General features: G+C 41.4%; 1 protein-coding gene across 7 annotated transcripts in view; it reads right to left on the minus strand.

Moving 5' to 3' along the window:
- fat1a (FAT atypical cadherin 1a) overlaps positions 1–23,571 on the minus strand; it is a 107,991-nt gene that overhangs the window by 36,794 nt on the left and 47,626 nt on the right. For 5 of the 7 annotated variants that reach the window (XR_013792768.1, XR_013792769.1, XM_079554133.1 and 2 more), the window contains exons 5-11: positions 20,682–21,011; positions 18,890–19,106; positions 18,066–18,134; positions 15,245–15,384; positions 5,719–5,994; positions 5,257–5,467; positions 586–4,638 (exon numbers count right to left, since the gene is read on the minus strand). Coding sequence is in view for 5 of the 7 variants with exons in the window: in XM_079554133.1 (XP_079410259.1) it covers positions 586–4,638; positions 5,257–5,467; positions 5,719–5,994; positions 15,245–15,384; positions 18,066–18,134; positions 18,890–19,106; positions 20,682–21,011 (5,296 nt within the window). In the remaining 2 variants the exon portion in view is untranslated. The remainder of the gene's footprint in view (positions 1–585; positions 4,639–5,256; positions 5,468–5,718; positions 5,995–15,244; positions 15,385–18,065; positions 18,135–18,889; positions 19,107–20,681; positions 21,012–23,571) is intronic. The other 2 variants (XM_079554136.1, XM_079554135.1) reach the window with 1 other exon arrangement.

Genomic DNA, 23,571 nt, shown 5'->3' on the forward strand with positions numbered 1-23,571 from the left:
CACAAAGAAAGTGAGTCTCTCTCTTCAATGCAAATGTTAGTTCCCACCAGGAAACAAGTTTGACAACCATTTGTGATTCAAGCTTTTGATTTCTCATGATACTTCTCCACTTGGCATAGTTATTCATACTTGCTAATTAGGGAACGGAGGAAGCACTTTTCAAATCATTATACATTCCTGTATTATTATGACCCAAATATTTGGCTGGAGCTTCCACAGACTAGGTACGAACTCTGTCTCCAATCAGATAACAGTGTTGTGAAATGTTTCAAAGATGAGATATCAAGGCGTAAAGGCGTAATTCCCCCAAAGCTTTATTTGTGAAGTGTGCAAAACAAAGGGAGTTAACACACCAACATAGCTAATTATCTTGTTTTGCAAATTAATTTCATACGATTGAATGGTAAATGATAAAGAGTGTTACATTTTAGAAGGAATATATGTAGGATAGGCGTATGAATCCAAACTTTTTACATGAGCAAGCTGTTTAAATATATATGACCAGGTTATTGAGAGCATCTTATCAGAAAACCCCCCCAAAACAAATCATATGTCTTTAATGCCATAAAAAAAAACTATTCTCACCTGTGATGAAGTAGCTGACTTGTTTGTTGATATCATCCGAGTCGTCATCTGAAGTACTAAGAATGGCAATCACTCCGCCCGGTGGGTCATCCTCACTAACTGTTCCTTTATAGATCTCTGCAGTAAAGCGGGGAGCTTTATCGTTCACATCCGCAACAGTTACCTCCACTCTTGTGCTTGTAACGTGTTGGATTTTATCTCCTTGGTCTGTTGCCATTACTCTGATGGTATATTCCTGAAGTCTTTCACGGTCGAGCTCTTTCAGAGTCGTGATCCAACCGGTTTCACTATTAACTGCAAAAAGTTCTGAGATTTCGGATGAGTCTTGCTTTGGGTCGAGGCTGTACACCACATGGCCATTAGTTCCAGAATCTAGATCATTGGCTTTGACTTGAACAACTTGAGTACCGCTTGGGAGGTTTTCAACAACGACTGCTTCATAAGGGTCGGATTCAAAAACAGGTTTGTTGTCATTAAGATCTTTTACTTGGATGTTGATGTTCACAGATGCAAAAACGTCATAGTCTTCATGTTTGGCTTGAGCCATTAGTGTCAGCTGATACCATTTGGTAGTCTCATGGTCAAGACTTTTTTGTAGCTTCAGTGTTCCACCATCACGATCCACCACAAACACCTCATTCTCGTTGCTTTCCGGAGTGTTGCCCTTTACAAGCGTGTAAACAACTGGTAGTTCACTTTCAGCTTGAATTACATCGATCTCTGCGCCAATAGGCAGGTCTTCAGCAATGGCATAGCGATAATGGGGTTCAGAAAATTTGGGAATTGGTGTTTCTGGTGCAACAATTCTTATGTGAACTTTAACAACTGAATGTCTCGGTGGGTTTCCAGTGTCCTTGGCTCTAACAAAGAATGCATACAGATCATTTTCAAGTCCAACTAGACTCTCTTTGGTAGTAATGACTCCAGTTGTGGGATGGATTTCAAAGTTCTCCCCAACATTTTCAACTTCGGCTTCGATTGAATACTCAATGTCAGCATTGGTGCCCTCATCCATGTCTGACGCTGCGATTTTAACCACTGAAGATCCCCTTGGGGCATCTGACGCAATAGTTGCTTTGTACTCGGCTGCTCTGAACTGTGGGGAGTTGTCATTGACGTCAGTGAGAATGACATTGACTGTGCTGAATCCTACTTTTCCACCACCATCTTTGGCTTCCAGAAAAATTGGAATCACTTTCTCAATGGCATTCTCTCGATCGAGAGTTTCCAAAGTGAAAATCTCGCCATTGTTGTTGACAGAAAATTTGTCTTTTGCCAAATCATTGACAATCCTGTAAGTTATTTGCCCATAAATGCCTTCATCATCATCTTCGGCCTTTGCTTCAGTTACTAGGGTACCAACAGGGGAATTTTCTACCAATTCTACAACATAGTCCAATTGGGCAAAGGCTGGGTTGTGCAAATTTGCGCCAACAACCGTTATCAGGACAATTCCAGAACTTCGGAAGACACCGTCAGAAACTGACATTGTGATATTGTAAAACGGCTGCATATGCGGTCGACGGTGGTTGGAAACAGTAATGGCCCCGGTTTGTTTGTGGATGGCAAAATTGTGGTCATCGTTGCCAGAAATAATGGAGAATTCCAATTTGTTTGTGTCCGAGCTGTCTGCATCGGAAGCTTGGACTTGTATGACAAAATAGCCTCTTGGGGCTAGCTCACTGATTGTGCAGTTGTAGACACTGTCTGTAAACACTGGTGCATTGTCATTGAGGTCTGTAATATCAACTGTCACCACAACATCACTAGAAAGAGCCGGAACCCCAAGGTCAACAACTTGGACATTTAATTTGTGTTGCTTGATGTGTTCATGATCAAGCTCTTTTGTTGTTGAAATCACGCCACTGTCACGATCAATGGTAAAATAAGGCGAACTAAGCTGAAAGAATATCTCTTGATTGTTACCAGTATCCGCATCTTCGGCATCAACTTGCAAAACTGAAGTTCCAATCACAGAAGCTTCGGAAATGTTACCATAATAGAACTTAGACAAAAACACTGGAGAGTTATCATTAATATCTTCAAGTATAATGTCGACAAAAACGTCAGATTGAGCACCTGTTAAGGAGTCAGTGGCCTTTACATTTAGTTTATACGCAGGATGGGTCTCAAAGTCAAGAGGCTGGATTACATGAATGACGCCAGTGTTGAAATCTATAGAAAATTGCTTGAAGGGGTCACCCTCTGAGATTGTGTACACTATACGTGGTCCCTCTGAATCATTTGCCTGCACATGGAGGACAGGAGTGTGCAATGGGATGTTTTCTGGAATTTCAATGCTGTAGAAAGGCTTTTCGAACACCGGCATTGCTTTGTTCACTACAGTTATTGGTACTTCTACTTCAGCAGAGAGAGACGGCTCGCCATTATCCCTGGCTATTACGACAACAACAAAGTCTCTATTGAGGGACTCTTTGTCAAATTTTTCACGGAGTAGTATCTCACCTGATGGGGTAATTTCAAAGTGGTCTTGATGTTCTTTGAGTTGATACTGGATATGAGCATTCGGGCCAATGTCTCTGTCCACGGCTGAGACTTGGAAAATCACGTGGCCTTCATCAGCATCCATTTGAACCAAGGCATGGTAGGGACGATTCATGAACATCGGTTTATTATCATTTTCATCTTCAATGGTAACAGTTAAAAGAACGTGAGCAGTTTCATCTGGGTTGCCCTCTCTTATGACTTCAACGACAATGGCAAATGTATCTTGTGTCTCGCGATCAAATGGAACTCCGGTGGTTGAGACAACTCCTGAAGTGCGACTTATCTGAAACCTATTATCGGGATTTAATATTCTGTAAAACAATGGTTCGTTAACTTGGTTTCCAACAGCAGCAATAACAGCTAGGGTCTTTTTCTCTTTTGAGTTTTCTTGCATGTAAGATTTGTAAGATTCCTTCGTGAATTTCAGTTTGCTCTCCTTATTTTCCTTTACATTTATCTTCACTGTCGAAACGGCTGCCGTTCTGCCATCCGAAACCCGAACCATGAGCTCATATCTGCTTCTCAAATGGGTGACATTCTGGATGGAAATCATGCCACTGTTCGGGTCTATTTTAAATTTATCTCCAATGTTACCCTCAGCAATCGAATAGAGAAGTCTAGCATTGGGCTTGGAATCTGCATCTGTAGCATTAACTTGAAGGACCTCCACACCCTTGTATGTTGGCACAACGACAGTAGCCTCATAACGCTCTTTGCTGAAAACAGGGGGGCAATCGTTTACATCAATCACTTCAATAGTCACGTTGGCTGCCTTTTCCGCAAATAGGCGTGGCATTCCCAAATCATGCACCTGCACTGTGAAACGGAACACATTTCTGCGTTCATAATCCAAAGCAGAAGTGATTCTGATTGCCCCGGTACTAGAGTCAATGGCAAAGTAGTTATGAGCGAACGGCTCAACGATTTGGTAAATCAGCATAGCGTTGCGGTCATTGTCGGCATCAATGGCTCTGATTACAAAAGGTGTGTTTTCAGGTGTCAAAACGATGCTGTTGACAGGAGCCGATTCACTAATAACGCCTTTGAATTCATTCTGGACAAATATCGGGGCATTGTCATTCTCATCCTTCAAGTGGATTTGAAGTGTTGCGTTATTGGACAGGCCTGCCATGTTGGTAGCTTGTATCGTAAGCTTATATTGAGAGGTGGTTTCATAATCTAAAGCTTTCAGAGTCACTACCACTCCAGAGTTGGGGTTGATATCAAAGGCGTTATTGATGTTGCCACCTTTAATCTGATAGAAAATCGATGACTGGCTGACGGCTGTGACCAAGCTGACAAAAGTACCTGGATTGGCTGATTCGCTGACTTCTGCAGAGTACTCTTTTTCAGTGAATTTGGGCGCTGCGTTGTCAGAAATGGTTACCACGATGCGTACAGTAGTTGTTGTAGACAATGGAGATAGTCCTTTATCCGAAGCTTTGATTGTGAGCTCAAATTGGGTCTTGCTGCTGCGATCCAGTTCCTTGGCGACGGTAATTGTTCCGAGGACAGGGTCGATAGAGAAAGCATTTGCCACATTTCCTGAGAAGAAAAAACAAAATAGATAATCATTGACTTTTATGATTATGTTTATTTGATTTATTTGTATCCTTAAATCAATCTGTTTTGGTTAAAAGTCTTCGCTGTATTGTGCAGTTCACCATGTTATTAGGGTGTAAAAGTGTCAAAATAAACCCACTGTATACTTTCAATTGAATATGACTACATTTTTGTTTCATCTGTTTTCATTTTGTACAGTATAAACAATATGATATACTATATTACTACTAGTATATGATAGACTCTGTAGCCAAATGCTATCTACAACACAAATAAATTCAAATAGAAATATGTCATATTTTTTTCAACAATGCATTCATCATGTTCTCATAACTAGGCCCATTGTTGCATGTTGTAATGCCATCATGGGAAAATATGAGGGGGAACTCTTGTCTCCCACGTGTTTGGAGATCCTCTGACAAAGTCTCCAATATTCTCCACTCTGTCAAGTATTCCATTCATGATCAAGATGCAGTGGGCAGCGGCTCTCCAGATGACTCATATTTCACTGAATGCATTGACATCCTTGAACGAGCCTCAACAAACTCTGTAAATTTGTTGTTTTCCGTCTCAATTTGGTAGTGTCAGAGTGTAAAGTACCTGATTCTATGCTGTAGAGGATCTCGGCGTTCTGGCCTTTGTCCTTGTCGAGGGCAGTGATCTGGAGAACAGCCGTGCCGACAGCGGCGGACTCAAAGACACGGCCAGAATAAGGAGTGCCAATAAACCAGGGAGCGTTGTCGTTGGTGTCCTCTACGTTTACAATTACGCGGACGAGGTTTCTCTTCACTGGTATGTCCTGGTCTCGTACCTGATAATAAAAAAGAAAAAAAGGGGAGGGGGCAAAAGGAGTATAAAACTTAGTATAAAACTTTGCCTATTTCAAATACTGCATGCCATCTTTTTTTCCTCACAATAAAAAAATGCATCTTTACCAATTTTCCGAATATATTTGTTTCCCAATTTGCGCTGATCAATCATTTTGATATCAAACAGATGCCCTTTGTGACCCTTTTAAGCAGGATCATGCCACCATGTTTTGAGAAGGCTGTGCATACTTACCATAACAGTCAGGATGTGCGTGTGCATAGTCTCGTGGTCGAGTGGTTCAGCCGTGTAAAGCGTCCCAGTTCCCGGGTCCAGCCTGAACTTCTTCAGACTGAACGGGTCGGTGCTGCTCAGGAGGGTGTAGGTCAGTTTGTTCTTCTCATCCTGATCCGTCGCAGTGATGGTCAGGACCTCGGTTCCAGCTGGCGTGTCTTCAGGAACCGTCACATCGTACCGTGGCTGCGAGAACTGAGGACGGTGGTTGTTGGTGTCGATGACCCGAATCAGCACCTGGTGGAACACATGGAGCATAAGTTAAAATGCTGGAAGAGCTTTTATTACTCTCTTGTACTAAAGACCAGAAATGCATTCATGTATTGTGTATTCATAAATATCATAGAATAATATTCAATCGTGGCAACCTTATAGGTGTGCTATGCAGTAAGAAGTTTGTACGAGCTCACAGCAGTCTGGGAGTTTTCAATCCTAGCAAAGAGAATCGCTTTTGAAAACCCATGCAGTGCCCTAAATTTGATCAATCAAGTAGAAAATACAATAAACATAAAGACCATGAAGAAGTAACCCAGATCAATAACCCTAAATGAATCAACAAAGATAAGGTACCGATTGATCCTTGGTGTTTCTAAGAACAAACACCACTGTCTATTGCGTATTTATTTACTGTATACAGAGCTGAAAATAAAGCTCTTTGAATTAATGTGTGTTGTTTTTGTCGTATTAGAAGTATTATCTGAGTATTACCAAAAGATGAAACCCCCAATAATCACAAATAGATTAAGATTTACAATATACCGCAGCAAAGACAAAAATTCTCAACTAGACTGAATCACATTTGAGGCTGTGTCTCTAAGTACACAGAAAATCAATATGGATGGCAGCAAAAGCAATATTAATACAAATCACAATAGCACCTTGCGGAAAAAAAAGGAGACAGAAAAAAGACTCAACCCCAAAAAGATGTTGTTTTGTGTCAAGATTAGATTTTAGTGGACGTCACTAAAAACAGACTGAAATGCTATTTAGTCTGTGAGATAAATTGAGTCATATGTCCTTCTCTTTAGACAGAAAAACACGAAGCCACAGCGCCCTCAACCCACACCAAAGCCTCTCGCATCCCCCCAAAAACTGTACATTTCCACTGGGAGCCGCTTTTATCAACAGCAGCCAGTCGTCTAGTGGACTTCCGACGGAGGATTATGCAGAGCTGCTGGAATGCCATCTCTGCTTCCCAGGCCGGTGAGGGGGCTTGGAGCGTTCGCCAAACATGGGGAACAAAGGGATCAGGCTAGATTAGACACCTGCATACCAGACACCAGGGGGTAGCGTCCCGCGCAGAAACGCACCGGGTTGAGCTGTTTTCGCGGCAAAGACTAGTCCCAAAAGCTTGACTATATGTGTCAAACCGCTTTCGCTCTGATGTTTTTTTTTTTTTTTTGCTGGTAATGCCGTTAACCGAGCCCGGTAAGCATATATCATGGACAAATATAAAGTGGATCTGACAGGAGCGATAACATTTACAATCTGTTGTGTGCTGTGAAGTTGGCAGCGAGACGGAGGCTCACAGATGTCATCTTTGAAGGGGGTGGGAGACGGCGTGCTGACTACAGGGGCTGTTCACTGGCAACGAGCCACCGGTGCTGCGTCATGACCGACCGCAGTCAAACAAATAATGAAGGAGATGTTGGGTAAAGTGAGCGTGCTTCTGCAGGATAATTAAACGCAGGCCATCAAGTTGCTTCGGGGACTAGTTTGATTCAAATATCAATATCGCAGAGTAGCAGACAGTAGTGTCGCCTCTGAAGAATGAAAAACGTTCATTGAATGGAGCGACAGTAGCGCAGAGCGGGTTGTCTTGTGATAGGAGGGTCGGCAGTTTGAATCCCGCAGGTGCACACTGTCGTTGTGTCCTTGGGCAAGACAGTTGACCCATTTCACCCACCTTGCCTCGAGTGTCTGTGTACATTGGTGTGTGAATGAGAGTGTGAATGGGTGAGTGGTTCGTTGATGTAAAGCGCTTTGAGTGCCTAAAGCGCTATATAAATGTGACCATTTGCCATTTACCATGGAGGCTGTATATGCAACAACCCAGTACAGATGACGGATTGAAAACTCTGACTGTTTTGAAATTGTAATAAAGTTTGAGTGGGAATGCAGGGTGTTGCACAGAGTGACAAGAATATGGCGCAATGACAAAACCGAGTTATTGCATGACTGTTGAATACAGCTACTGCAGCACGAAGTAAGCTTTTATACAATATTATAACATCACTTTTCATTTAGACCTCAGTCCATAGTGTATTTTGAAAGCAATCATATTCAATTTTCATATTCAACATTTTTCAAAACTATAATACACCCATAAAAACACAACTATTATATTCCAATCACTTAATTTCAATAATCCTTTATGTTTGTTCCAGCATTATACATATAGGACCAGCATCCATCTGTCGCAAATTCCTCCTTTTCCCTACACAGATTTCCTTCAGCCCACACATTCACATGCAAAGTGTCAGTCCACTGTATCTCAGTCTGGCCAGCGTCAGATAACACGTACTGTGAGTAACGACTGAGAGGTGACAAAAGCAAACATTGCGACCTGGTCAGAGGCATTGACGTCCGCGGACAATTGGCTATTTTACATGGTTTCAAAAGGGTTTCAAAAGGGTTCACAAAAGCGGCATTCGGCTTTTAACACACAAATGTGCCTTTCCCCCTTTATTTTGCAAGCACTCCCTTCAAACACTTCAAACGGAACTTTGGCCCCGAACATCACAGAAGCAGCATGATGCGGGCTGACTGCGGCAGAAAACGCTGGTGTAGGAGAAAAGGCGTTTGAGTTTTTGTGTACGTCTTCCTCTTGGGAGCGCTGGCGCGATCCGGGCTGAGACACAGATGAGTGACAGATGGAGATACTAAAGGAAGATGGCGCTGTGAGGTGAGATGAGAGGGAGAGCAGACGTGATGTTGGTTTTTCAAATAAAAAAAAAAAGGAACAGAAAAAAACAAGCAATGGTCACTTTTGGTGGGTGAATACATGAAAGATCTAGCTTTTGTAGTTTGACATGCAAAAAGTATATTTACACAACTTAAATGGGATCAAAACGTGGTAGAAACAACAGGATTCTGTATAATCCTGGTGTCAACAAGATTATTGTGATACATCGACGCTACATAGACTACATTGAAAGAGAGCAACAACAAAACAAAACATTTACCTTGGCACAAATGCTTGCTAGAGACATACCAACTCATCTCTTTTACAAAATAGTTTAATTTGTTGCCTCTTGACCAACGCACTAACGTCAAAAGTCACTTGTTGGTGTCTATGTTGCGGACACATTTGATAAAGATAAAAATATGCTTTTTGATGTGATTGCGAAAGACACTTGTTTCCTCTCGACCCTTCCCATAACAGCCTGTGCTTATTTCGCTGATTTCAGATTCCATGAAAGAGGCACAAGCTCAAAACGTATATAGCGGCACATTTTTATGCACACTCATCTTTCTCTTCCCGTACATCGCGGCACAAAGACCTGGATATCGCTACATCAAAGCCTATGCGTTGCCATGTGATGCCGAAACCATGAAAGAGGCTTTGCAAACTTGGACGGAGATAAGATGGGAAGCAGGAGCAGATTGCGCAGCTTGAGGTGCTTCTTCACAGTGTAGGGAGGAAGTGTTGAGGCTCTGTGTGTGCGGGGGTGGGGAGAAAGGATAGGGAAGGGGCGGGGCAGGGAGGGTAGGGAGGAGGGGGGGGGCTGTAGGAGGCTGGCGCAGCTCCTGGCCATGAGGTGCCCGGCCTGGAATGCACAAGCCCTCCACTCCGCTCCATCAGCTGATCCTTCTCAGACACACAACGCTCTGATGGAAAACACTGCGCAGAATGGACGCCTGTTTTCCGCAGACCTCCCACAGACCTTGAGCCGTGCTGACGCTAAGTCGGGTGTTGATGCTGGGTAGCAACATAGCAACAAAGTCTTTTTTCTATCATAATATATATTCACTTACTAAACTCAAGTTATGATACTGCTTTTGCCTACGTGTCATTCTAAAGTGGTTTAACACAAACAACAGTTGATTTATACACAGTGCATACCATTTTCTAAGTCCCAATGAAACAATAATTGTGTCAAGCTAAGCCTCCAGTATTCAAATTACAATAAACCAATAAGCTCCGAATAAAAAGACATGAGCCTTTGACTTTCAACTGATTTGCTTCTGGGCTTGCTATAATAATTCTTCTTACTCGTAATAAGTCTTCAAATTAGCCAGGTGTAAGTAAGACAAGAATACACTTCGTCTTATTTAGACAACTCTCAGCTCGCTCAGCTTTAAACAATCCTACACAAGGTCAAAAACCTGACGTGCCTAAAAGGAACAAATTGCTGAATTTTATGGAAATTCCTGATAGCGACAACACATGTTTACTCATACTACAGCTGCCTTCTATCACTTATACTTTTACTATTACTACTACTTGTACTACTACTTAAGCTGCTGCTGGTAATGTTGAACTACATTTAGCTGGACAAAATGCAAATGGGAAATTTTTGCTCACTGGTCACTAGTCGGTCTCAAATAATGCTGGTAACTTTGATGTTCATTGTGTTTTACTATTTTGTTCATATAAAAGCCGATGGTAACATGGGATAGGTTGGCTTTGGTTTCAAAAAAAATGGTGGGACTACAGGTCTACCGCTGAAGATCTTTTCCAAATTTTCCAGCTGTTTTTCCTTTTAAATTCTCATTCAGTCTCAAATGTTCAGCTAGCATCCATACCAGCACGCTAGATCACTTGGCTGGTGAGAATAAACGTTGCTAGCTAAAACAGAAATCCACTAGCGTTTGACGTATTTCAAACCCTGAATCCAATTGTTTCAATTGTTCCACTTATGTTTTTTTCCAAATTGTTCACCTAATAGGCTCTGCAAGTACATTTGATAATAAAACAAAGCTGTAGCGGAACAAAAGGCACAACAAATGGCAGCAGTGTTTATGTGCTGTCCAGAACGGGACACGTGGGAGCTCATGCTGGTCTGATTGTACCACGCGTAGGAGAGGAAGCCCCCCTACCAGGTGGCAGCTCTCGGGCGCAGGCAGGCAAAGGCCGGCCATTGGCACCGGGCGCCCCGACGTGTTCCCAAAACAGGATTAACACAGCCCACTGCCCACAGAGGTCCAGTGTTCTCATCCGCTCTGTGTCCAAACAGAATAATCATCATCGTACCCCGGCATGCCTGGGCCAATGAGTGCGGATGTGAGAGGAGGAAGACAAAGAAGGAATAGAGAGGTGATATATTCAACAAAAAAAAAGGAAAGAAAAGAAAACATTCCAAGGAGAGAGAAAATAGGCCAGCCTGTCTGGCAGCGCGCATCCACATGACTTTGATTTGAGGGAGAGATAAGGTGGAGTGGAAGCTTTCACGAGGTGTACGGCACGGGAGTGATTTGCAATTAAATTAAGTCGGGCTTGTCTAGATGTGTTCACCATAAAGACCAACAATGAATTTGTCACTATAGGATGAATTCATTTTTATTCAAACATTCCTTTCTGGGTTAGCAATATCCATAGTACAAGAAGTAACCACAATACGTTGCAAAGTGGCGAAGATCTGACTTGAGATTTATATATTTTTGCTGACACAAGCGCACAAGAACAAGGTATGAAAAAGCATTATGCATAAAGGTAATCTGGAGTTTTTTTCTAAGACAGATACCAGAATGTCAAACCAACATTAATTTGGGACCTGTCAAATATATGTGATCTTAACTCTTAATTTAATAGTTTTCTGCCTTACATACTTTCACAAGAAGCTGTAAAGAGTAGTAGGGCTTATTAACTCTGGCACCTACTCTAACTTTATATGCGTGTTCATAGACAGGCATGTTCTTGGAAGTAGCAAGTTTTGTGTCTGAAAAGAAAGAAATTGAATAAAAGTGTGCGGTTCGTTGTGCGAAAGAGGGTTGCCAGTACGGCCGGACCTGCTGGGACTGACCCCCACTGTGCACTGGAGCTTTTGAATCGTTTAACCTTTGCATGTGATTAATTTGACTTAAAATGTCAGCGCTCGCAGGTTTGGTGAGGGGCTTTTGAATTAAGAGCCTTTCAGGGATTTATTAGGACATTGGAAGCTGTAGCCTTTCCATTCTATGTGCGTAGGAATGATGCAACTCTTCCCTGATTGAAATCTACTAAAGAAGACAAATATCAGAGAACAATTTTAGTCTTTCTAAATGCTAGATCAATATAATTTTCATTTTGACAATTTTACACAGTGTGGTTTTTGTATGTTTCATTTTGTTTGTTTCATTCTGTTGTGCATTGTCAAAGGCTTTGAAGTGTTTTGCTGGTTAATTTGTGACTAAATCTTGGCGATGCTAATGTAAACACGCATCCAGAAGTCCAAGCTCAGAGTTGCAAGTAGCTGGCTCAGCAACAAAAGATTAGACAATTACTGAATATGTGGAAATAGATTTCAAGCGACTACGACACAAATGTGAGGCTGGGCGATGACGGTAGAAATTGAATCTTAGTCATTTGTAAACTCAAACACTGGGGCACTTTTCCAACTCACTACTTCGTACTGGACAGCCACAATCCCCCTCTGAGTGACATGCAGAGTTAACCAATAATTGTGAAGAGTGATTGCTCAGAAGCAGTGGATGGCTTTAGTCAACTCTTAAAGGTAATATACAAAGTGCAGATAGATTGAAATCAAATCAAAATTGTGATCTAGGCTCTGTGAAAATCGTGATACACATCTTTTGACAGCTCGCCCACCTTTATGTCATTGCTTTAGAATTCAAAACGAATTCTAAGCTATAAAGATACCAAATAATCATCTTCCCCACCTACCTTTTTCAGGCTGGGGCCAAAAGTTGAAAGGCCTGAGTGGATGCGCTGCACAGATCCAGGCTCGCTGGAGCAAAGCAGCCAGATGATGAAAGACTTCATTCATACGCAGTGACAACAAATAGATTCTTTTCCAGCTACAGTCCTCTGATGCTCGCCTTCGGCGGACAATGGCCAATACATTTTGAATGCCACTGTCCCATGCGAGCCAAACTACCATGTACCCCGCCGTCCAAATCTTTACCGACAGGGCATGACCAGCGGGACAAAACCAGAGACATCTCGCGAGCGTCGAGCCTTTTATCATTGTTTGGGATCAGCTGGGACGCAAGAGATTAAATTAGCATGCTAATATATTTAAATGTATTGTTGAGGTGCTTTAGAAGTATGTAAAATATTCTCGCACAAACTCCTGGCAGTTTACAGTGACTAAAGTTTTCCCATATTACGCCGGCGATTGAAGGCATTTTTCATTGTTGACAGTTTGAGGGTGTCACAGGACAAAGACAGACTGCTTTTTCATTTTGGTGGAAGAACAAGATGAAGAGGTTCTCATCACAGAGAGGATCACAGATAGAGAATAGCAACAAAGTGGAGAGACGAGAAACAATAGAAATAAGGCATGAGCTTTGGGGCGAGGGAGGATGACCCTGTTGTAGAATCAAAACAAAGTATTTTCTCTGTTTTCAAGCATTAATCATAAGGCTGACAACAACCAACACAATTCATCAACAGTCATTTTTTGGTAAAGGTCCATGACCCACCAGTTGGGAACCACCGGCCAAGAAACACAAATATATAAAATCCCCAAATATTCAGTACTCAAATATTTTTAATACTATCTTTTTGGAGCCATGACCATAATAGCCATGAATTATCCATAGGAATTTTGATTCATGCATTATCAATGGGTCTCATCATTTGATTGGTCAAAATTGACACCATAATGTATTGAAATATATCATATACTAGCTGAGACCCGGCCTTCGGCCGGGCCTCGCTAGTCTCCACATTTGATATTCTGAGATTATGAGTGATTACAAAGAAATGTCCAACCCGTCACACAGTTCAGCTGTAGAGCAGTGGTTCCCAACCCATTCCAAAAACTATGGCCACTACAAATGTTTAAAATAATGAATGCTAAAAATAATTTCAAACAATCTGCAATTGGAGTGTTTGATGCACCCGTACTCTTTTCTTATATACTACAACGACAATATGTTCGCTAAACTCAGGGAATAGAATTCAAGAGACAGTGGGACAATTATGGATAAATATTAGGGGTTCAGCTGTAACGGTTTGGTTCACGGTGCAGGACCCGTGGTTTGGTGCATCACGGTAGTGTACAATCTAAAAAATAATAAGTAGGTTTTGAAATGAAATAGCCTAATGATCGTTGTTAGACAGTAGTTATAACTTTACAATAAAATTGGCAATGCGTTCAAAGCTGCTTTAGAATGAAATGTACCTCTGGGCTCACAATACGTGAAAGCCAAATAGAAAACAAATGGTACAGCAGCAAAAAAAAAAAAGAAAAAAACTACGCAGTGCAGGCCATGTGCTCGTGAAGTTGTAGTTTCATTTTCGCTTTTACTCACACGGAGGAGAAATCAGTCGGAGCAGCGCGTGTGATTAGAGGCTTTTGGGCAATGTTTTGCGTGTACTGTTTTTCGGAGACAAAGCTTTAGAGACGGAATACTGCCTGGATCTATAATGAACCACAGCCTCGGTCACTGCAGGAGAGACTTAAACAAAGACGCGCAGATGTCTTTTGGAGGATGTAACTGTACCTGTGCAGAGCGTCTGCAGGTGAGTGACGATGACACACATCGCCCTGTTTGGATGCGCGCACACGCACGGCAGTCAGATGTCGTGCACTCGCGTTGTTTTGACGGCGGGTTGTCCTCGGACAGCAGCACCGCGGTCCATATGGACCCGTGGTCAATGCCCGCGGCTGGTGGGACCATCACGTGGGGGCCGGCCGCGGATATAGCGCTTTTCCAGACGCTCAAAGTTGCTGAACAATTATGCGCACATCAGCCCCCACCACCAACCACGCACAAACTCACTACTGTCGCCAGGCTTCCTGGTGTTCCCAAACGGTCTCCCATCCCAGTCCTAACCAGGCCCGTCCCTGCTTAGCTTCAAAGTCGGTATGGGAAATAAACATGGCGGCGCCCAGGCGGCGGCCATTGAGATTGCGTTTTCTATAATAGATATTTCAATTATCATCACAGGCTATTCTGGTTTGGAGTTTGAAGGAGTAAAAATGAAAGATTATTTTTTGGATTATTATATAGTATAATAGTTAAAGCTTTTTTTTTCAACTATGGAAAAAAAGTGATAATTTTTTCTGCCAGCGAGGGTCAAAATTCCTACAAAGGGTTTGATTGAAACCCATAACTAGACATTTAACGTAAAAAAAAAAGTTTCTGTTCTTCATTTCTCACACAGCATGTATGAAACGATCTTATCAACAAACTTAGAGTATATTTGCCAGCTTGTTTGCCACGGTGGACAATGCAAGTACTGCATCACTCATTACTCAAGCCAGTCCCTCACCATATCTTACAGAATGGATAACGGAAGAACGGGGGAAAAAAACGCATAGGTATGACAAGTAACTCATCAACATCCGAGCGTTTTCATTAGCGTTTCAATTACCTGGGTGCTGACAGTCCGCGTCCCATCGGAGGCCTCCACTGTCAGGTTGTAATTTGATTTCTGCTCGGCGTCCAGCGGCCTCGCGACGATCAGTGTTCCGCTGGCCTTGCCCACGTCAAAGCGGCTGTCGTAGTTACCACCTGTGGAGTGATTTTTTTTTTTTTCAAAAGAAAGAGGACAAAGGATTAGGTGGACTCTACTGTGTGTGTGAAGGTTGTTTAAACATGGAAATGAAGGGAGTGATGAGCACAGGCAAATGGAAATATTGAAGTGTGCTGAAGGCTATGTACGTCAAAGGGTTTCTCTGTATGGTTACACGTTACATGATATGGCGAGAATTAATCACGACAAAGCTATGGGAGAGCATGACCAGTAAGGCAAAGAATAAACACTGAAAGGATGAACACTGTCAGATGCCCAGCGCATGACGTTTTTATACTAGCCTACATCGGAAAGAAAATAGTAACTGGGGGAGCAGCAAACAGAGAAATTAACATGACAGTGGTTCTCAAACTTATCATACCCAGTATCCTTCCACCTCTTAAAATACACTGCCCGCTACACGCTCTAATATTTGGTTGGACTGCTTTTAGTTTTGATTACAGCTCACATTCGCTGTGGCATTGTTTCATTAAGCTTTTGCGATGTCAAAAGATCCAGTGCTTGCGTTCATTTTTCACCCAAGATCTTGCATTGATGATGGGATTGTGTGACCACTGTGCAAAGCCTTCTCCAGCACATCCCAAAGATTCTCAATGGGGTTGAGATCTGGACTCTGCGGTGGCCAAGTTCAAGCAGTCAGCTGATCTCATTCTTTGGGCACACACTGTAGTGTTGCTGAACCTAAACTTTTCTTTTTGGTCAGGTGGTGTATTTATGTCTAAATTTAGTGTAAACCCGCTATCATTAAACCAGGGAAAAATAACTCGAACAAAGTAGAACATTGCTGATGACCCTGAGTACCACCTGAAGAACCCCAAGTACCGCCAGTGGTACATGTAGCATAGTTTGAGAACCACCAGATAAAGACATAGAAAGGACTGATATTGCCAGATGCCGAGCACATGACTTTTCATAACAGCCTACATAAAGAGGAGTGATAACATGAACTGAGGAGAAAAGTTGCAAGGAAAGACGACAAACGAATAAAGTTAGTAAAGTTTAAGTAGTAAACAACTATTCTGAAGCAAAATATGACACAAAACATACGAAAAAAAACTGAACGCACACTTGGATGGATGACAATTTAAGATTTTGTACAACACAAAACACTATGTAGTAATGGGAGACCAGGAGAAGTCGGGAAAGACCAAAACAAAAAAAAAGCATTCAACACTGGAAGCTGGACTCAGGCAAATAAAAGAGTGGAACCCGATCAAAATAATCCTGTGGCATTCTGATGCAGACAGGGAACAGACACGCCATTGTTCCTCAAACCTTTCGTTGCGTAACAGCCATCACATGCAATTAGCAACAAGCGTCCAAGTATGGACATCAAATATACAAATAGTACAATGAATGGGACCAGCAAAAAAACTGATATGGAATGCTTTAGGATGAGAACGCCTTATTCACATCACATGTAAGGGACAGCATGTTTTACTGCTTTCTTATGGAGAGTTGGGAGTCAGGTCACAAGTGCAATAGGGGAGAGAGTGGCACGGTAACAAATTGATTGTAATGATTAGGGCTGCATGATTTTGGAATTGATTAGATATGCATCAATGTATCACAGCAAAAGTAGCATATCCTCCTCGAGCATTCATTACAAGGCCGAATATGATAAACTGTTAATGGTTTAGTAAAAGTAATTGTTTTTTTAAAGGCCCCCAATTTGTAGGTCCCAAACCACCAGTTAAGAACCACTGCATTACCATTTAAGAAGAATGAAAACTGACCAGAGGTGGTCAATTTACTACAAACTATATATTTTTGGGCTCAATATTCATCATTTAGTAGCATTCTCCCCCTATTTTTTCTTTGTAAAAAAAATACTTTTTACTGAAGCAAATAAGGTTACATTATACTTTATGTTTATTGCGCCTTGGTGGTATTTTAATGCACTTTTAGAACAAAAGTTTACTTGACTAGTTTCTTTAGAGTCAATAATATTGTTTTTCGATATTGTGAAATTTTCCTACCACATTATATTGAAATTCAAATTTGATATCGTGACAGGCCTAGTACTTCACCAGTGCAGTATTTTTGTTGAAGACATTACTTTTACTCCACTACATTTGAAAGATAAATACGCTGTTTTCTACTATACTACATTTCGTATAAAGACTCCAAAATAATAAGTAAAAGTTTGTTGTGTTTTGTCTCATTTATATGTCCTGTTTAAAACGCTCCCGAACAATAGATACTGTGTCAATGCACTGGCTCACCGCAGGGAAGAAGTTTTGTCCCTATAGTGTTCACAGCAACATTAAAACAAATTCTACTTTCTACTTTGAATATGTTAATACTTTCACTGTATTGAAGTAATATTTGAGCAGAAGTATTTGTAAGTAAAGTAAAGTATTTTGACCACCCCTGAAAGTGAACTGGTAAACAGATAGCGGTATCGGATGCATTTTGAAGCAGATTGTAAAAGTCTGAACGACTGCACAACCGTGCGTATTTTGTTTTATAAATATTTGTTTTTGTATTTTTTGTGACGATTCAAATTTCTTTCACTGTCGGATTGCAATTAATCCTGCAGCCCTAGTTATGACAGTAGTAGTGAGCTGGGGTAAAACGGGGGTGAAACGGGGTAAACACGGGATGATTTGGGAGCACGAGCACGGCCTATGAGGAGGATCCAGCAGACTTCTTCTACCTTCTGCTGTACAGTTGTGGTCACAAGCCATCTGGAGGATGTAAAAGAGCTCAGAATCCTCAGTATCGTCTACAACGCACACGGCATTCCAGAGAAGCGCAGTGACAGAGCACACACAGCAAGAGAGGAGTCAGTAAAAGATTGATTAGAAGGAGAAAGAAAAAGCAGAAAAATATTAAATGTTAGCAATACCTCTAGCATAGTACCCTATATTAATAAATAGCACATTTAAAAGACTATGAATAAACCTGTGATTCAATCAATGTGGAATTATCGGATATCAGGCGTCTCCAACATGCATCTCTTTAGCCCTTCCAAAGTTTGCTAAAAGTTTTCAATAATTCTACATTAATGAGTCCAATTTGATAACAGTCTTGGCAAAACAACCCTATGAAATTTGTGTAATTTCCTGTCTTGGCTACTCTTTCCTCATATACCATCCTGGCTACTAACTGTCTCCCTAGTCTCAAATATCCTCAAAGCAAAAGGTAGCTTTTCCAGCCATTTATATTTTATAGAATTGGGTTGAATTCAGCACTTATTTTACAAGATTTTGTCTGTTGTGTTTATTTCTCATCAGCCTAAAACTTATTGAAAGCTTGTGTTTAAAGGATGAAGTGCATTATAGTCACTGGCTATTTTACATCCAAAAGTAAATGGCTGTTCTACAAAGCGCCCTAAAGTCACTGAAGTCCATGTACCAATACTTGTAAAGCATTAAAGCAATTAGTGCTACTACATATGTTAGTACTGCCTACACACCAAGCTTTTATAGAAATGCCCAGGAGAGGTACAGTACAGGGGAGGTTTTGGTGACGCCCTACCTGTGATTTCAAACCACACCGGGAGCTCTGAAGACTCGGTGGCTACGACCCCCACCATGTGCGCCACGGGGTCACTCTCCATGACAGAGAAGGTGAAAGGGGACTCCTCGAACTGCAGAGGGGCTGCGTGCTCCGGGATCTCAGGCCGGGGGATCCACTCGATGTGCAGGCGGCACGTGGACGACTTCTGAGGGCGGCCGTTGTCCACTGCTTTGATCTGCGTGAGAAAGGAGATGAAGTTTATGAGGGGAGAAAAATGAATGGCAATTTGAATAGACTGAATGGTCAAATCATGTTTAGGTAATGTCCTTTGCAGGAGAATAAAACATATACAAACTTTCATTAAGAAGTGTATGACAGCACATTGCATTCTGACAGCCAATTTAACAAATGAGCTAAAGGAGGTAAATACTGCAGGTGGAGCTGTGACAGTTCTGATTCATTTTCACACATACCAAATTATTTCTTCATAACCCTCCAACAGCTCTGTGACTGCAACGCGCAGTGCAATTTGACACTTTGTTAATGGCACCGCAGTGACAAATGGCAGAACTGCTTAAGTCATGGCACAACAACAATAAGCGTCTAATGAAATTCCTATACCAGTGCATAAAACAAAGGGATTGACTGGTTTTCTCTTGGTGTTCAGCAGATATACAGAATGTAGATGGATGTTTTGCTAGACCATCAGGGCCTCACAGCTCAGAGTAGGGTTAAGTATTTTTCATTCATTTCATCTTAATTTTGATACGTCACCCACATTGCTTGATATTAAAGTGGCCATATCACGCATATGTGGCTGAAAAAAGCCTTATACAAAACATTATTTCTTAGATTATATATTTTACGTTTTACAATTTGAAATGATATCTCTGTAAGAATTAAATGGTAACAATGGAATACAGGTAAAATAAAATCTATTTTGATTATTTATTATTATCAAGACTAAATTCCAGTTTCAATTTACAGGGTGGTTTACAGCTTCAGTCTCTGAGAGCAGGACTGCTCAGAATCAATATACATGTTTGGATAATGTGGAGGACAGTTTCGAGTTTTAACAATGACGTATTGTACTGTATTCAGGAAGTACAGAACGAAGTGCTGATACTATGGAAGAGAAAACAGCTAAATTAAACAGGATTAACTCGAGGATTACTTAAAACTGCGTGAATATAGTGAAACTCCAGGTATGTCTTTGATAGGAAACATGATTGCATGTCCACTTCAACACAAGCCAAATAGCCAAACACAGTTCTATTTTGACCAGTAACTCTTTGATACACCTATTATTGTCTTATTTATTTACATAACTATAAATAGGCTTTTATTTTATTAGAAAATACTTACAGTTAAAAGACAAGCCACAAAGCTTGTCAGAGAGCAGAAAAAAGCAACTTCAAACTGCACTCATAAATCTTCAGGATATTTGGGTCAACTCAAGTTAATACTGGACACAAATATATTTTTCACACCCACTACCTTGCTTATCTTAACCAAACAACTAGGCTAAATCCTCTCTCCCTTCGACAGATAGGCTTATATCCAGCTCTTACCAGTCGATCTACAGAAATTGCTTCCCGTCCTCTAGACCAGATGACTGCTTTTTGAAAAGAAATCGTAACTCGAGAATAGTAATGTTCATAAATTCCATTATTTCTTCTTTGTTTTAAATTCCATAGATACTTGAAGCCTTTTTCTGGTTTCAAATTCTAACTTTATTATCATCTAAGACTTTTATCCAACATGAGAAACCACAACACTTTTCGGTATATCAAAAGAAAATTCTACTCACAGTGAGGATGTCGTATTCCCCTGCGGAAGAGAACTTCTTGGATGACACCAGTCCCGTCTTGGGTTCGATGAAGAACTTCCCGGGTTCGTCTCCCTCCTCGATGCTGTAGGAGATCTCCGCGTTTGACCCGTCGTCCCGGTCCGAGGCGATGACCCGGTAAACCGGATCTCTCTTCATGGCGCGCTCCTTCTCCGGGCGCTCCCGCTCCGGAAGCTTGATCTTGTAAATCTTCTCCAGAAACAGCGGCCTGTTGTCATTCTCATCCAGGACTTTGACGATGATGCGGACCGTGGTGGATTTAGGAGGGACGCCGTGGTCTGTGACAGTAACCTGCAGACAAAATAATATTTAGGAAAATGAGAATAAAACAAAAACAAAGTATGGCAAAGCATTTTTTTTTACCATACAAACTGGAATCAATAGCATAAAATTCGAAGATGGACATTTTTGCAACTCTGGTTCTCTGAGTGTGAGGATCGATCAAGACCAAATCATTTTTGTCCACTAAAGTAAATGTCTTTAGGCACCATAGGCCTTTATTGTAAATGCAGAAATCTGTGGCACATTTTTACTGGCTGCTAACATCAAAGTAAGTGTAAATCCGTGGAATGTGTTTCTCCGGCAGTTTGCCCTGATTCAATTTCCCATCTGATAAAGCTGTACGCACTGAAAACTTGCATATAATGAATTCATGTGAACTATCGGCTTTGCGGGAGGTATTGTGAGAGGCGGAAATGAGTTAGGGCAGCTAACAGTTATAGCAACCTCCATTTAGAAATTAATACACTTGAGACAATATTAAGTTCATGCATTGGATGTGCAAAACTTAGAGCCTGGTTCTATGAGTGTGAAAAAATTCAAATGAAAATTTCAGCTGTGGATCGATTTATTGTGTATTTGTCAATCCAACACAATGTAGTAGAACAGTGACCAAAACACAAACAAGCCCTATTTCATCTGTGCACATTATTGCCTGCTGTGATCATGAAAACAACAGCTTGTGTATCTGTTAGCCAAGCAACACTTGGGCGCTAATTATTTTTAATTAGCCGGACTTTTTCCATTGTGTTAATGCCAGCTGCAAACACCGCTGCTCCGTGTCAAAGCCACAAACAAAGGTCTGATACTGAACGTGAATTATGTGGAAATAATTCCACCAGTAAAAAAGCATTACACTTGCACATTAGCTTTGTGATATTAAAACGTGCAACGCTAATGTCGCTTTTAGTGGGTGCGAATGATCTTATAGCTCAGTCGACCTTTACAAAACCTGATTTTCATCGAAAAACACTTCAGGAAATATGTTTCTTTTGTGAATTTCTGTAGTTTCTTAAGTTTTTCAAAATAGAATTGAAATGCCGTCTCTTAAGTGCTAGAGTCATTTAAAACCATCTGCTAAGTGCTTCTTGAGAACAGTCAGGAGTCCGGGACGCGGCACACACCATTTGGCCGCATCGTTTCAATTACTAAAGTAATGTGTTTTTGTTTGTCGCACTGAGTCTGCAGCTGTCCATGCTATTCACACGCGCTGAATTAATTAAACGGGCTGACAAGAAGCTCGCTGTGAATGTCCCTCAATGAGACGGCATATTGTTGCCCGTCCCTCACTCTGTAATGAACATTATGCTAGCTTCCAACCGCTTTGGTCTTGCAAACAATAACCCAAGTCCCTTATCATTTAACACTCCTCTTGTGCAGTTAGCTAATAACTGGAGATAATTAAAAATGCAATTCCTAAGAGGACTTTTTGCACTTACACCACTCATTTTAGCTCCCGAACTATCCATCACCACGTTTGGAACACTTCCTTTCTTTGCGTAATTAGACAAACTACCCGAAAGACGAGCTCGCCCAGGGGGAGCGATGTATAAGCGAGAATGCTGCCGAGTGGCGAAATGAGACAATTAATCGCTTTCCGATCGTCCATCATTCCACCTTACCTGCCATACTGGTGAGATTAGTTTTAATTGTAGTGTTAATACCAGTGGTAATTCACTTGTCAAGCAGTCATTGTTCTGAGACAATGGGAGATTTAACCTCTTTTATGGTGCAAATTAGCGGCATGTACTTTTCAGTGTCTTTGTCCTAGTTGCTGTTTGTCTCATTGTAATATGAACGTAATACGTCCTGTTTGGGAGGATTGGAGCGGAGTTATTCTATTCCATCATTGCAAAGGGACTGATTGCTGCCCTATATCAAGAAGGTGTGGGCCTACAAATGTCCGGTGACAACAATGCAAGAAAGAACATATTAGCTAGCCCTGCTACGTAGAACATTCTCTTGCAAATTTAGTGGATAACCAATATGTGTAGCATGTCTCTTCTATCATCTCAAGACTGCTCTTTGATTGTCATTTGTTGTATTTCAAACATCTCTTCCTACTTTTACAAGCCGCCATTTTCATTTTGATGTGTGATGGACTACATGTTTCTCTGCCTGTCGTTCTTTGGGCAAGCCAAAGTTGGACGACCCGGCTACTTGATTACACAAAAGACGGCTGACTTTTCCATGCATAGACTGAGCATATCATGTATCTCCAGCAAACAAACCCCACGCTAACATGCTCTTTGACAGTCGACACTTACTCTATCTTCTGACACAATGAATTTCAACCCATCCAGAGCTGAGGGTGTCTAATGAAAGGGTGTCCTCTTCCTCTTGCTAGTGCATACTTTCGCAGCTTGACAAACCGACGGAGCGAGTGCAGATTTTGGTTGGTTCAAATATTTCAAAGAGTTGCGAGGAGCTCAGGTTCCGTGATCGCTGTTTACATGCTGCCAAGTTTAAACATAGCAACCAACACTTGGCCCAATGTGCATCGCAGATGGATCGTATGCATGCGGTAATCACTCTTTAATTACAAAGGCATGATTACAGTGCATATAGAAGC

This window comes from Gobius niger (assembly GCF_951799975.1).
Source record: "Gobius niger genome assembly, chromosome: 3".
In the NCBI taxonomy this organism is placed as follows: domain Eukaryota; kingdom Metazoa; phylum Chordata; class Actinopteri; order Gobiiformes; family Gobiidae; genus Gobius; species Gobius niger.